Source organism: Typopeltis vanoorti, chromosome 8 (assembly GCF_054136105.1).
Source record: "Typopeltis vanoorti isolate ZY-2024b chromosome 8, IOZ_Tvanoo_1.0, whole genome shotgun sequence".
Classification (NCBI taxonomy): Eukaryota; Metazoa; Arthropoda; class Arachnida; order Uropygi; family Thelyphonidae; genus Typopeltis; species Typopeltis vanoorti.
Window position 1 is genome coordinate 37833447 of NC_143556.1, and position 15963 is coordinate 37849409.

A 15963-nucleotide genomic window follows, 5' to 3' on the forward strand; every position below is an offset into this window, starting at 1 on the left:
TTTTGGGAGAAAAAACCTGCTTACCCATGCCAGAGATCGACTAACTCGGGAACCGGTCAGAAAAAGGCTTAGAAAAATTTCTTTTAGTCGCCGACTAGATTCGAAACCAAAAAGTCTTCCTTCATGCAGTCAAGCGCCGTGGTGTGCAAACGCCACATCCACTGAGCTACACAGGCTTTTATACTATAATATCACCTTATTAATTGGTAAGTCTGTCACATCTTTCCTCTGTCTATTCCTCATACTTCAAAGACCACATTCCCTCATTCTGTCCACATAGACAAAATTCCGTAGCCAGTTATTGTCTTGTTTCCTTGTTGCTGAATTTTTTCAGCTATCTCCACATCTCCTTGGAACCCAGGTCACCGTTTATATGTTGAACATCATTAAAGCTAGAGACCTGGGGGTTAATGTGGACTGTGAGCTAAAAGTTTAGAAGTCATCATTGCTGTGGTGATTAAATGATTGCATTGGATAACAGCACTATTAAAGAGGAGAGTAACTTGTAAGAATAAGAAAGTTATTCTCCCACTTTACAAGACTTTGATTAGACCACATCTGATTGTTTAATATGTGGACTTTCTGACCCTCTGGTACCCATTCAACCATTACCATGGCATTGATATTAAATTAAAAATCAGCATTGCCTTCAGTTTTGACTTGCTCATTCTTGCTTTTTTTTATTCTTGGTGACAGCAAAGCGACTTCACACGTGTTTCTTTTATAACTGCCTGCAGACTAACTACGTGCAACAGTGAGCATTGCTTATCTCAACTGCTTCTAGAAGCTTCAAGGTCATTCACAGTGCAAGTTCATCCCACTGCAACGAGTACACGATTTGCAGCACATTTCATCTCGTTATTTAATTGCCACACCTCGTATGTTGTATGTGTTCTCATGATTGATTTGACTGTATGCAGGATGAAAAATCCAAGTGTATGGACAAAAAACCTTGCTACCTCCATGTGAAGATTGCTGTTGTCATTATGAGAATTGAACCCAGCTCTGTTCAATTAAACAGTTAAACAGTGCAATGTTCCATTCTTCCATTCCTCCGTAATTGCGTTACAGAGAATCTAGGTTAAACATTGAAATTGGCAAATCATGTAGTGATATACCATTGGGAATGTTGTTGAAAACATTTTTTGGAGACAACTGTGAAAAATCCATTTATTATTTTTTGTAACTACTCAAAGGATTACTTTAGTGAGTATGAGAGTGGCAAACCTAAGGTACCCGATGATGGACCATGCCTTGCTTCATGTAATATACGTCTATTACATTATCTGACTTGTCCCTACCCTTCTTTCTTTCTTTTCTTCTTCTTGCTCCTTCCCCTAATGCTATTTGAATATTTGAGAGCTAGGGATGAATCTTTCTTATTTTGCTATTTCTTTTAGTCTTATGCAATGTGAGTCAGCCTTCTCTCCCAGGTATCTGCCTCACCTAGTAGGCTAAAGTCAAACACCACCTCGTCAACATAGGATATGAATTGGGATTAAAACCCATGGAAAGGGCCTCTGCAACCCTACCACTTTTTCTTGCATTGACTTCACTCCAAAATCCTAATATGTTTGTGCCTTATAATACATCTCATGCTGCATCATTTGTGCACAATAATCAGTGCTGCATTCAGGGCTTAGACAAGGGGTTCTGTTCGAGACATATATTCAGATATATATACACAAGTCACTGTTACTGTGAATGGAGGTATGGGATTAATCTCAGATAAGAACTTTATATTGGCAATTGGAATGTATGAGATCTACTGATATTGTTTGTAAAGAGATGGAAAGGTATAAAATTGACATCTTGGCAATTACAGAGAACCAGATGGAATGATGAAGGTCATTTTAAAAGACAAGGTGGTAAACTAGTTATTAATTCAGGAGGTGACTTAAAACATCATGGAGTAGCTGTTGTATTCAGGAAAGTTCAGGCAAGAGGCTTCTCTTGGTTATAACCCCCATTAATGACAGGATACTTTGTATTAGATTTAAGGCTCTCCTACCAATGTGTCAATCATTGTTTGTGAAAGGAGTAGGATGAATGGAGAATGCTGTGTGGACCAAATCATGGAAATTTGTTTAACAAGCCTCAATGTCAGATGATCAAAAGTTCTGTAAATGTCAAGTGTTTCTCTGAACCTACCATGCATGTATCCAGTGGCAGGTGACTTAGATTAAGATGTCAGTCATAGACCATGAATGGTGGAATCTATACTGATGGACCCCTAGGTAATGGAGATATTGACTATTGAAGACTTTATTATTTTGGAGAGGATTGATATTTGGAGGTGTTAATGATGGTGGGTGGGTGGTTTGGTGGATTTCCATCTACCTTTTTTGAATAGGCTTTGTATATGATTCTTTCCACACATTGGGAGAAGTGCCAGCTAAATATAATTTTTTTTATATTTTAAATGTTTGAGTACAGTAGGAGAGATGCCTGACAGAAGACTTTGGTATTCAAGTTCTGCTGAAAACTTTTTGCCAAAAAGCCATAGGAGCATGTTTAATTTGGCACTCAGATTCTGGGATGGTAGTAGACAGTTGGCCTTGGTCATCTGTTGCAGGAGTTGGAGTGATGCTAGGAGATCAATATTATCATTAGGTACTGTAACATTGGTGTCATCTGGATGCGAGAGAGAGAGATGGAAGTGCAGGTAAGCAGAAGTTATGTCTGATGGCTTTAGCAGGTAATCAGAAGGCATTCCTTCCGATTTGTACACGAGGCAAGTTTTCTGCTGTTGACATTTGTGAAGTCAGATTTGCTGATTGTTTTGCATTTATTGTGTGCCTTTTTTTCTTAAGCTGAGTTTTTTCTTCAACTCTTTTGGTACACTTTCTTGGAATGTGGATGAAAATTTTGGCTTAGAATAGGGATTGACGTCCTTCATGCCAGTTAGGATAATTTCCATGACTTGTTTAGTGCAAGTGTTATAGTTAGAAGAGCAGAAGCAAATAATCAGATCATGGAAAGGAAGAGGAGAAATTCCAGAGGTCATCCCACTTGGCCCCACAGAGGTCACCTTTGTGGAATATGTGGAAGGATAACTGGTTAGAAAGAGTGATCATTGGAAGAGTGAAGCAGGTTATCAGAGATTTGAGTAGTAAGATGGGTAATTTTCATTAGGTCTTCAGAGGCATCTATATCTTGTCCAGCTTGGTTAGTGTTGTTGGAAAAGGGGAACCAATTGGAGTTTTGGATGTTAAATTCACCTAGGAAGGTGACTTCATTGCTTGGATAACTGGATTTTAGATTGTCAAGGCAAACTTCATGGAGAGGAAGAAGTTAGAATGGCTTTCAGAATTTGGAGACCAGTAAATGCTATCATTGAATGGGACATGGAAACCTTGAGCCAGAGGAGGTCAAAAGTAGGAGATTATAAATTAGACATTCTCTGACAAACTATGTCAGATCTCAGAGAGGCAAAATGCTATGCTTGTGAAAGGAATATTGAGGGCAAACAGTAGTGGATGTAACTACATTTTGGTATTTTGTCAATAGTATCAGGTCTGGTCTTGATGATTGGTGTTTTGTTGTTGTTGCAGTTGGTTTTTGAGGGAGATTTAATTGAGTCGCATTGTCCATGTTTGTTTCATTATTGGCTCATTTAAAGCTGGATGGAAGGATAGAGTGGGAGATATGAGAGGAGATATTCTTGGACATGACACCATACAGAGTGACCAGTCTCCATGCCATAACATGGCCTTGAAAGTGCTTCCTGCATATCACTACTCGGACATCCTTTCTAAGCATTACCTGGATGAGTATGTGGCAGCAGGATTGTGCTCCAGTTGACCGGAGAGTCTCCTGACTTATTACTAAAACATAATGAATGAAAACCCTGAGTTAACCATAGTAAATATATTCCAATAAAATTAAACTGTTAATGTTGTAGATACTTTTGTTTATGTATTGCAAATCATCTTCAGCCTAGAGTGCAATGGAAAATTCAAATACAACATATTGAAACTAGTGCTATAAACAGATGGTTATCATTTGTGCATTATGGTTGCGATCTTGTAAACCAATTTATTTAAGATATTAAAACATTAGCTACAGAATTCTTTGAAGGATGTAAAGTTTGCTATGTAGAAGTAAATAAAAATTTAGACACCTCTTCAAAGAGCGCTAAGGTTCTTCTGCATTATCCAAACCTAAACTTTTACAATGGACTATCAATGCCCAAAATCTGAAATTGTTAGTTTTTTTAAGATGCTAATAGTGTAATAGTTTACACTCTTGTGTCATGACTGCACATGACTAAACCACTGCACACAGTTTTAACATGTTGTATATGAATTTTTCATTGTACTTACACTTGATTGTCAGTGATACTCAAACTGAACTATATGTCATCATCAAATTCCTGCCATATACCCTCAAGGAGTGTACAGGATATAACAGTACTACATGAAAAAATTACATCATTACTAACTTCCTATCTAAAATTTTCCTCCAAATCAGTCTGTTACTTGTCAAGAATCCAACATTATCAGATCTTATTTCTATCGTCTAAGGCACTTTGTACCGTATCAATCCACCTATATCTTGGTCTTCCTCTGGGTCGTTTTCCTGCCAACCTGGCAGAGAACACTTGTTTTGCTAATCTTTCCTCTCCCATTCTATTTAAGTGACCATACCACCTGAGATTAGCTCTGCTAATGCATTCCTGGATGCTGACAATGTCAAGTTCTTTCCTAATATCCTCATTTTTAATATGATATTGCCATTGATGCCATCTGTTCACGCCTCTAATCTTTCTCAGGGCTCTCATATCTGCAGTCTCTAGTCTTTGGTCAAGTGTTTTACTTCTGACCCAGCTCTGAGATCCATAAGTTAAAACTGGTTTGAACACTGTCTTGTATACAGCTAATTTAGTGTTGCGACTGATTTCTCTCTTATTCCATATGAATTTATTCAATTGACATCCCACCATACCATCTTTGCTGATTCTGTTGTCTATTTCTATATTTAATTTACCATCTTCAGTAAAAATTGTGCCTAAGTAGCTGAAATGTTTTACTTGTTCCACAGGTTCTCCATTCACAACATTTTCAATGATTCTGCCTATTTTCATTGTCTTTGTCTTTTTATTGCTGACCTTCATACCATATCTATTACAACAGCTATTCAATTTAGACAGAGAATCTTGCAGACTTGTAGCTGATTTATTTAGAAGTATAACATCATCCGCATAAAGCAAAGATCTGACATTAACATCTCCAATTTTGAAATCAGGTTTAATACCACTTTGCTTCATCATGTGATCCATATAGATAATGAATAACAGAGGGGATAATGTACATCCTTGTCTCACACCAGATTTAACATTAAACCATCTTCCTGTACTTCAATTCTAACTGCTGAGTTACAACTCAAATAAAGACTAAGTATTGCTTGATACAATGCCCCATTGACACCATATAACTGCAGCGTATTGAATAGCTTCTCTCTTGGCACCTTGTCATATGCCTTTTCCAAATCGACAAAACTTAAATACAGATCTTTGTTATATTCCCATGCTTTCTCGACTATTTGTCGTAAAGTGAAGATCTGATCCTGACAGCCTCTATGTGGCCTGAATCCAGCTTGTTCTTCACCAAGCTTTTCTTCCACAATTCTTCTCAATCGTTTCTCAAGTATACTTGCATAGATCTTGCCAGGAACACTCAGTAGGGAAATAACTCTGTTATTCTCACCTTCAGTTTTATTTCCCTTTTTATATATGGGTACTATGAGAGCTCTACTCCAATCATCCGGAATTCGTCCCTCTGTCCAGGCTTTCTGAACTATGCAGTGCAGCCACTGTAAGACTTTTATACCACCATACTTCAGGATTTCTGGTCGAATATCATCTATTCTTGCTGCCTTTCCCCATTTCAAGCCATTGATGGCTTTTTCTACTTCAGGTATGGATATGTATTCCTGACTGCATGCCTGGTCAGTGTTTTTTATCACTATGCTGTCATCACTGCTTGTTTCATTTAGCAGTTTTTCAAAGTAATTACTCCATACTTCAAGGATATCTTTTTCTCCTGTTTTCATGTCACCTTTATCATCTCTAACTCCTTTTACAGCACTCTTTCCTCCATTCCTAAGCTTCTTCAACAACCTCCAGAGTATTTTGCCACCTTCTTGATATTTATTTTCTATATTCTTGCCAAAGTCCTCCCATGACTTTTATTTAGCTAGTTTTACACACTGCTTAGCTTTCTTACATTTGTCTCTGTATTCTGTAAGAGTAAAAGCTGACTTATTTGCGAGGAACTTTTGATATGCTTTCTTCTTTTCCTTCACTGCCTCTTTAACTTCCTGTGTCCACCAGGGAGTTCTGATTTTTTTATCCTTGCACACAACTTCACCACATGCCTCTCTGGCAGAATCAATGTTTTCTTCAGAGTTTGCCACTGAATCTCCAAGGTTTGATTCCTGTTCTCAAACTCTTTTATTTTATTTTCAAAAATCTTTCTGTATTTTAGTCTACAGTTCACATCTGAGAGCTGCTCAACTTTTATTTGCTTTAAAACTTTCTTACATGTTATTCTTTTCAATATGAAATTCAATTTTATCCTGCTCAAGACTAAATAGTGATCACTTCCAATTTCAAATCCTCTGTATACTCTGGTGTCCTGCACCAGGGAGATAACATCACTATCAACAATAATATAGTCAATGAGACTTTTCTTATTCCTAGCTTCTTCTCTCCATGTGAATTTGTGCACATTTTTATGTTGGAACATGGTGTTAGTAATAACCAGTCCATGTCCTGAGCAGAAATCCAACAGATATTTGCCATTATTATTAGCTTTGCTCTTTTCTCCAAATTTTCCCAAAATATTTTTGTATGTCTCACAATCATTTCCTACTCTGCTATTTAGATCCCCAACAAGGACCAATTTTTCATTGTGTCAGTTGCTTTTTCTAAAGCCTTAAAAAAATTCCTCCACTTCTACCTTAGTAGAACCTTCTGTGGGACCATAGGCACAAATAAGTCTCATTGTCCAGTTCCCCATTCTCATATTTACCCAAATTACTCTACTTGAGACTGACTGCCATTCAAGAAGATTAGCCTCGTATTTTGTGTTGAATACTATGGCTACTCCTTCTTTTCCTTGATTGTCATTGCCTGAATATAACATTTTGTATTTATTGCTCAGAAAGATCTCGCCAGTTTTGGTCTTTTTTGTTTCAGTCACCCCTAATATATCGATCTGGTACTTATCTAATTCCTCAGCTAGCTCCATTTCTTTGCCATTCAGGCTTCTTACGTTAATAGTACCGATCTTTAACTCTGGTGATGTTGAGTTGGGGTTTGTTTTTAGATTTGTTCCAGTAGCTGACTTTTCGCTGTTCGCCTAGGTTCCCTGATGAAAACAAAGGGGGCCTTGTTTTCATCAGGTTCCCTGATGAAAACAACGCCCCAACCGGCATGAAATTTTGTCATGTTGTACCATCATTTTTGATTTTGGTTTAGCCAATAAGAATACAATTTGGTCGGCTAAATCCAAAATTGCCAGTCCATCCTCGTTCATTCAGTATCAAAGTAGATACCCAACAGGGTGCACCACGAGAAGGTGAGGATTGGACATTAGGTAAGAAGCCCTGGTTGGTTCTCCGCATTCCTTTAAAGGCTATGTGGAGGTCTCCTCTCAGTTATACAGCTTTGACCCTTAAGCACCCCTGAACTATATGTTAACAGATTAATTCTGTTAAATCAGAGTATTCAAAATGAAATGTTTAAGAAAAATAACTCACTAGTCAAAACACAACAAATGAGCAAGTTAAACATGAATTAAACTATAGAGAAAATATCATAGCTATAATTAATAAACAACAATTAAGATGTTTTGGATACCTCCAGAGAATGTCCTCTCAGAGATTACCAAATATAGTCTTGAATGGAATCATTGGAGGAAGACGATCAAGAGGCAGACCAAAAAGAACTAGGCTGCAGCCATTGAAGGAAAGGTCACAATTATCAGGTTTCAGTGAGATGACAGAAATGGCTAGAGATAGAGCCAGATGGCAAATATTTCATAAGGGACTCAACCTATCATCTGAATGATGAGAAATGAATGGCATACCGATCCAGTGGGGAAACCTCCCTCCTATCCTGAAGCAGATTCAAATCAGAGAGACTATTTCTGGAATCCACCACAACACTGCAATATTCTCGAAAACAAAGTTGGCTGCATTACATTACCTAAAATATAGGAGACCTTCAGCGAGATTCCATCACAGCACACATAGAGGAGCCAGCTATGATTGCAGCCAGCTTTTTATTCAGTCCATGTTTGCCTTCCTGCTGGTGTGCTGGCACACACTCATCATCATCTCATCTCATCTCATCCAATTGGTAACGGGTTGAGTCCACTAAGAAGAAAGGTTCTCCACTTATTGCGATCTTTAGCTATCTCAATCATTACCCTATAGCTGGGTAGATTCAGCAACCTTCTCAAAGTTCTTCTTGGTCTGCTTCTAGGTCAACCTAGGTTTAGCCTGTGTTTTACTGTTTCCATATTGTTGAGGTTACTAGCTATAAGACTACCAAGATAAACATATTTATTAACTTGTTCCAGCAGGTGATTTTTCAAGATTTATAGAAATATTTTCTTCTTCTCTACCTATCTTCATTATTTTTGTTTTATGAAGATATATTTTCATACCATAAGTTTTACAAGAGTCATTTAAAATATTAATAGTTTTTTCTAGCTGTGGTTTAGAATCTGCTAAAATAATGATATAATCCGCGTATTTTATGTGATTAATGTTGGTACCATTGATTTTTACATCTGGTTCATCGGCTATGGTTTTACAGACTTTTCTAGGAAGGGGATCAAGAGTTGAGGTGAGAGAGGGCATCCCTGCATTACACCTTTCTTGACTCTGAAATTCTCGTTTTTAATATTGTTTGTTTTAACAAAAGCTTTGGTGTCTCCATAATAATTGTATTAATTATATAAATGTAATTATATAATTAATATAATAATTATATTAATTGTAATAAATGTTAAAATATCAGAATCCATTTTTACGTTTTTTAGGATAGTAATCAATTTGTTTCCTATTAATTGAATCAAAGGCTTGCTTAAAATCTATAAAACAACAGTATATGGGCAGGTTGTATTCCCAATATTTTTCTGCTATATTATTAATGGTGAAGATATGGTCTATGGTGGCTATATGAGGCCTGAATCCTGCTTGGTTTTCCTCTATGATTTTTTCTGTAAGCACCTGTGTTCTCTTTTGTATAATTCGAATGAATAGTTTATAACTATGACTTAAGAGTGTTATGGGTCTATAATTTTCACATATTCTTTTGTCTCCTTTTTTGTGAATTGGTATAATAATTCCTGTTTTCCAGTCAGTTGGGATTACTCCAGTATAAAGAATTCGATTAAATAAATTCATTAAGAAATTAATAGCTTCCTTGCCACCATATTTCCATAATTCTATAGATATTTCATCTTTACCCGTAGCTTTTGAAAGTTTCATTTGGTTTATTGCATTTATAATTTCTGCTGAAGTTATGGGTGGCGCCTTTTCACATATCATCTTTTCTGTTACACTTTCCTCCTCCTCCTGTTCTTTTTGAAATAGCGTTTCATAGTAGTCCTTCCAAATTATTTTAATATTTTGTATTGACCCAGTTTCTAGATTGTTTTTATCCTTCATTGTTAATGGTTTATCTTTATAGATCTTAGTTAATTCTTTGATAATTTTGTATACTGTTTTATTATCATTTCTTTTATTAGCTTCTTCACAGAGTTTTGCTTTTTCCTCCAACCAGTTATTTTTGGCAGATATGCACATTTTATCAATTTTGTTTTTAAGATTCTTATAATGTTGTTTATTTTCTTCTGTATTTTTTATATTTAATATATGCTTTGCTGTTCTTTTTTCTTCTAAAGTGTTTAGAATTTCAGGGGTTATCCATTCATGATTTGGTCTTGATGTTGTACCAAGTATGTTTCTTGCAGTACTTATAACAATTTTTTTACCTTGATTCCATGTATTTTTTATATTGTCATAGGATAATCTTCTAAACTCATTTCCTATTAGTGTCTGATAATTATCTTGCATAAATTTCTCTTTCGGTTTTGACAGGTCCACTTTGTTGATAGGAGCTCGTGATTTATGATACTTGAATTTTAGTTTAATTTTTGCTGCAAGCAGTTCCTGGTCAGTGTCGAAGTCTGGAGTTTTTAAAGTTCTTTATTGTACCAGCTGGTGAGGTCCATGTATATTTGTGGGAAGGTCTATGGGAAAAAAAGGGTGTTACAGATAAATAGATGGTTTTCTTTACAAAATTCTAATATTCTTTCTCCTCTTTCATTTCTGTTATCAACTCTGAACCTGCCCATCACATCCTCCATGCCTGGGGTAAACTTTCCAATTTTGGCATTAAAATCACCCATCACTATTAATATATCTTTCTTATTGGTCTTGTCTATTAGATCTTGCAACTTATCATAGAAGGTATCGATTTCTTCATCTTCATGTGACTGGTCAGGGGCATAGATTTGAATAATTGTAAAGTGAACATTTTTTTTCTTTACCTTTTAATCTGATAGTGATCATTCTTGGGCCATGTGGTTCTATGGCCATGACTGCATTTTGTAGACTATTATTCACTAAAATGGCGACTCCTTCTCTATGTATATTGTTCTCTCTACCCAAGTAGAATAGTTTTCTTGAATGGGAGTCAAGTCTCCCCCAGGTTCCATCACGGCACCCATAGAGGAGCCAGCTTTTTGGTCAGTCCATGTTTGCCTTCCTGTTGGTGTGCTGGTATACAAATGCTTAGTATATTTGTAGAGAGTTTTTTTCACTTGGTTGAAGATAACTTACAGAAGGCCATTTTAGATCTAAATGAGATAGCCAAAGATTATGGTATGATAATATCAACAAAAAAATCAAAAACAATGGCCTTTAATGGACAAGATCCAGCAAGAATTAAAATAGTAATAGATAACAAGATCTTAGAACAGGTGAATTCATTTAACTACCTACGATGTATGATTACATGTGAAAATGAAAAAGATATAAACGTAAAAATTGCAAAATATTTAAAAATAACAGGTGTAATTAACTCTATATTTAAACCAAACCTAGTTCAAAAACAAACCAGACTAAAAGTATACCATACATTAGCCCTACCAGTCTTAATGTATGGAAGCAAAATCTGGACAATAAAACAAAAAGACAAAGATTAATAACAACAGAAATGAAGTTTATGAGAAAAACTGTAAAGTATACCCTATTTGATCACAAAAGAAACAAAGAAATTATGAAAGAATTAAACCAAGAACCAGTAATAGAAAAAATTAAAAAATATAAACATAAATGGATGGAATACGTTCAAAGAATGAAAACAGAATGATTACCAAAACAAGCCTTAAAGTACAAGCCATTAAAAAAAGAAAACCAGGACGTCCTCTTAAACGATTCAACGATGACTTCTTAGGCTGGAACAGGCCATGCGAGGCCTAAATACTTGATATGCATGATGATGAAGTAATATGTATATACTTAGTATCAAGATATTCTGAATCAGAGACCGTTGTAAAAAGTTCCTCATGGATCTGGCTCCCACTGCTGAGACCTTAATAAAGACTGAAACCAGTATAGGTAGTAACCCTCCCTTAATTCTCAGTATTATGCATGACGTGTGCTTTGCATTATTTGATATTAATGCGATTGATAAGAAACCATCAACCTCTATATACAAAGAGCCTAGTGAAGATACTTCATGCACAAACTTTGTTTGCATACTCTTGGGTAAACGATTAAGCAAGAATATAATTTCTTGGCAAATATAATTTGCTTATTGTGTGTTCATGAAAATGCTTTGATGACCAAGGAAAAATATTGGCTTAGCAATCTAATTGGCTAAATAAATTTAGTTAATTATTATCCTTGATGTATGTTTTCTCCATTAAACATTGTGATTGATAATGAACATCTGAACATTCCATACCATCATTAGTGCCTTAATCTTTTGTCTCCTAAATCTCAACTTCTGTTTTTCTCTTTCTTCCCCCCATGTGTGTGTTTTATTAAACTTTTTTTTTACTAGAAACCATTTTGTAGTGAATTTTCATTGAAAAAAAGCAACGTATATTCATTTACATCAAGATATCACAGTTCTCTTTTATTCTGAAATAAGAACTCTAATTATAATAAAATTAAGTATAAGAGTACATAGGGTCCATAAGGATTTATTTTTGACTTATTTACAGGATTTTATCAAGGACTGTGCTATAGTCTCCCAGATATTGAGTGCAGAGAGGATAATAAAGTAAAAAGTTCTCCCACCTTGAGTCAGTATAAACTACGACCTGTATCTGCAGGAAGTGATCTACATTCTTTATATGTAAGAATAATTATTCGATTATTTCATTTGTATATTTAACAAAACACACACACGGAATGATTACTTTATTAGGAATAGCATTTCATGAGTGGAATTCCTCATGAAATACTATGAATCAATGCTAGAGAATTGTATTCTCTGGCATTGATTCAATTAAGTGTATATATTAATATATACACTTAATTATATATTAATAAGTGTATATAATAAGTATGCACTGTTTACCAATAATTGTCCGGACACTAGTGATTTACAATTTCTCTATTCCTCCATCAAAACAGCAGTGAATTCAGCAACAGATCAAGGATGTGCTGCTCTGAACCTCGATCTCCACTCCAATTTGTTCCACAGGGTTCATTGAGGTTGAGGTCAGGACTCTGCACAGGCCAGGATAGTTGCTTAACACCAATCTCTTCATACCATTCCGTAAGAGCTGCAGCTTTGTGGCATGGGGCATTGTTGTCTTGATAGTAACACGAGTCCATTCCATAAAAACTCCACAGTGTAGGCAGCACCTGATTATTCAGAATATCAAGGTACTGAGCTGCCTTCATGGAACCATGGATAACAACCAGTGGTCCCACTCCACACTAGCTGAATGCATCCCACACCATTATTCCTTCACCACCAAACTTTACTGTTGGTACAACACACTGTGGTAACACGCGTTCACAAGGCTGGCTCCACGGCCACACTCTGCCATCAGACTAGAAACAGGTGAACCTTGATTCATCGCTCCAGTGTACTATTTTCAACTGGTCAGTTGTACAGTTCACACACTCTTTGCATCAGGCCAGATGAGTTGCCTAGTTCATTGTTGTAATGTTTGGCTTGTTTGCCGCTGCTCTTTCCTGGAAACCTAGTAAATGGAGTTCTTTTCATACAGTATTAATCCTCACTATGATGTTACTGGTGCTCTGGATGGTCTGTGCCAGTTTTTGCATGTCACCCATTTTAACACTCTCCTGTCCCTGCCAGTCATTTTTGGCAGCTGCCCTGGGTGTTTTCCTGCATTAGTGAGACTGGAACATTATTTATTGATCACTTTGCCAACTGTTGATTTTGGATACTCCAGTTGAGCGGCAATGGCATGTATGGACATGCCACTAATTTGACAGCCACAATGACATCTCTCTCTCGAAGTCACTTAGTTCACATTGTGTTGCCACACCACCTATATTCAACTGCTATGATGAAATACTACTTCCTATTATCTGTATACCAGTTTATATGTTATTAACAAATCTGGAATGTTCCATAACTTTAAATAACAGAGTTGTCCAGACAATTATTGGTAGATAGTGTATAATTCCTTTGTGATGTTTGTCTGCACTGTCACAATGGCATCACCCAATTGTTGTTGATTGGATGGTGGCACATTGCTGCTGCAAAAACTGCAGAGATGCTTTATTGCATTGTGGTCTGGGGACTGAGCAGGTCTCTGAAAAAGGAAATTCACTGTCTTGTTCCTCAGCATGCTATACACTTTGTGGCCTGGCACAATGTTTTACTGGAATTAGAATTGCTCATTTGACAATGAATAAATTGCAGAAATAACAAATGGTGAACATGGTTAGTGATGATGTTAAGATACTAGACTGTGGCATTCCAGTGGTATTCAGCTAGTATCAAGGAACATAACCTGTGCCAAGAAAATGTTCCCCATACTGTAATATCCCTGCCACCAGCCTGAGCTGTTGTTGCCATGTTCTGGCTCTGTCATCAGCATGATACACTACAAACTGGGACTCATCATACCAGGTGATATATTTCCAGTCATCAGCTGTCTGGTGTTGATCATGTGCCCAAAGCCACATCTTCTTCTTCTTAGCTTACAATATTGAGACCTGGGATGGTCATGTACTCCTGCATTCCATTCATGACAGTATGCAATGAACTGTGCTCTTTGAGATGATTTTCTGACCACCATTGCTGTAGTGAGCTGTGATTTGACTAGTTGAGGACCTCTCGTCACATTTGGCAATTTTTGCCATTCTTTTTTGACCTCATGCATCAGTGAACTGTCTCTCTTCATACGATTGCTATTGGTTTGAAGTTGTCTGGTTATCACACCAGGAGTGCTGTAATAACCAGACAACACCCTAAACACTTACGCATGAAGATAAGCCCAGAAGAGTAAACATTTTGAGATACTAGCACCAAAAATTATACCATGCTCAAAGTCACTTAAGTCTCACCATTTCTCATTTTGATGCATCAAACAAAAATCAGAACCAACCAGAAACAGAACTGTGTGTTTGATTTACATTATGTAGCAAACTGCAGCCACATGACTCAACATTTTTAAGAATGATCTATTTAATTGGGAGGTGTTGCTAATGAAGTAGCTAGTGTAGTCTCCAGTGTAGCTCCCACTGAAGAGACCTCAATAAAGGGCGAAACTAGTCTGGTAGTGGCCCTTCCCTTAATGCATAACATTATATATATCCACAAGGAGATGTGTTTTGCATTATGGGAGATATTGAGAAAGGAGTGTTGGTAGCTTGCTCCACCTTTGCAAGGAGTTGCCCGGTGTTGTACCACTTTACCCCAGTCCTGAAGATACTTTCAGGCACAAACTTTGTTTGCACACACTTGGATAAAGGATTAAACTAAATTTATTATAAATGAAACAGTATTAAATTTTATACCTAGTGTAAGGAGGGTTACATCGGGTTGGAGTTAGATGGATGAGTAATATCATTAAGCACGAGCTGAAGAAGAAGAAAATGCCATGAAGGATATATAAAGAGAAAGGTGACAGCATGGCAAGGAATGCAAAATCAGATTATGAGAAGAATCTAGCCCAGCAGGCCAAAGGAAATCCCAAAGAGTTCTTTCGTTGTGTAGCAAGTAAGCGGAAGAATGACTACGGAAGATTAACCTTAATGAGTGATGATGGTCACGAGGAGACAGAAGTCGATAAAATAGTTGAGTTACTATGTGGCCACTTTGCAAGGATATATCATCCTAGTGAGGTTACCACTTGAACCTATGTGACAGTGTGCAAGGGGACTGGCAATGAATTTGAGTAGGCTGTTTAAGTCTTAGCTGTAGTAGAGTTCCAAGGGAATGGAAAGAGGGCAAAAATAATTCCTTTGCATAAGGAAGGTTCTAGGACTACAATAGCAAATTATAGACCAATCAGTTGCTCAGGCATGGTGGTAAAAGTACTAGAAAAATTGGTAAAAAGGGAATTCAAGAATGGGTAGATAAAAACATGATACTATGAGAGTCAACATGGCTTAGTGATATGTTGGATCAGCCATGTGTTAGCAATTTACTAAATTTTTATAATAGAGTAACAGCTGAGTTGGATAAAGGAAATGGCTAATCATTGATTTTGCAAGATTTTGCAAAAGCATTACCACATTGCAATACCACATGTAACTGTTATGTAAATTAGAACAAATGGGGATGGATATGACACTGGTTAAGTGGATAAGAGTGTGACTGCTGGACAGATATCAAAAAGTGGTATATGGAGGGTCAGAATCGAGACAAAAACAGGTGACCAGTGGTGTGCCGCAAGGTTCAGTGCTGGGATCGTTGCTGTTTAATTTGTACATAAATGATAT

General features: G+C 36.6%; 1 protein-coding gene across 2 annotated transcripts in view; it reads left to right on the forward strand.

Moving 5' to 3' along the window:
* LOC150103935 (uncharacterized) overlaps positions 1–15963 on the forward strand; it is a 147911-nt gene that overhangs the window by 123086 nt on the left and 8862 nt on the right. For both annotated transcript variants that reach the window (XM_090396655.1, XM_090396656.1), the window contains one exon: positions 12252–12385. In XM_090396655.1, the coding sequence (XP_090252781.1) occupies positions 12252–12385 (134 nt within the window). The remainder of the gene's footprint in view (positions 1–12251; positions 12386–15963) is intronic.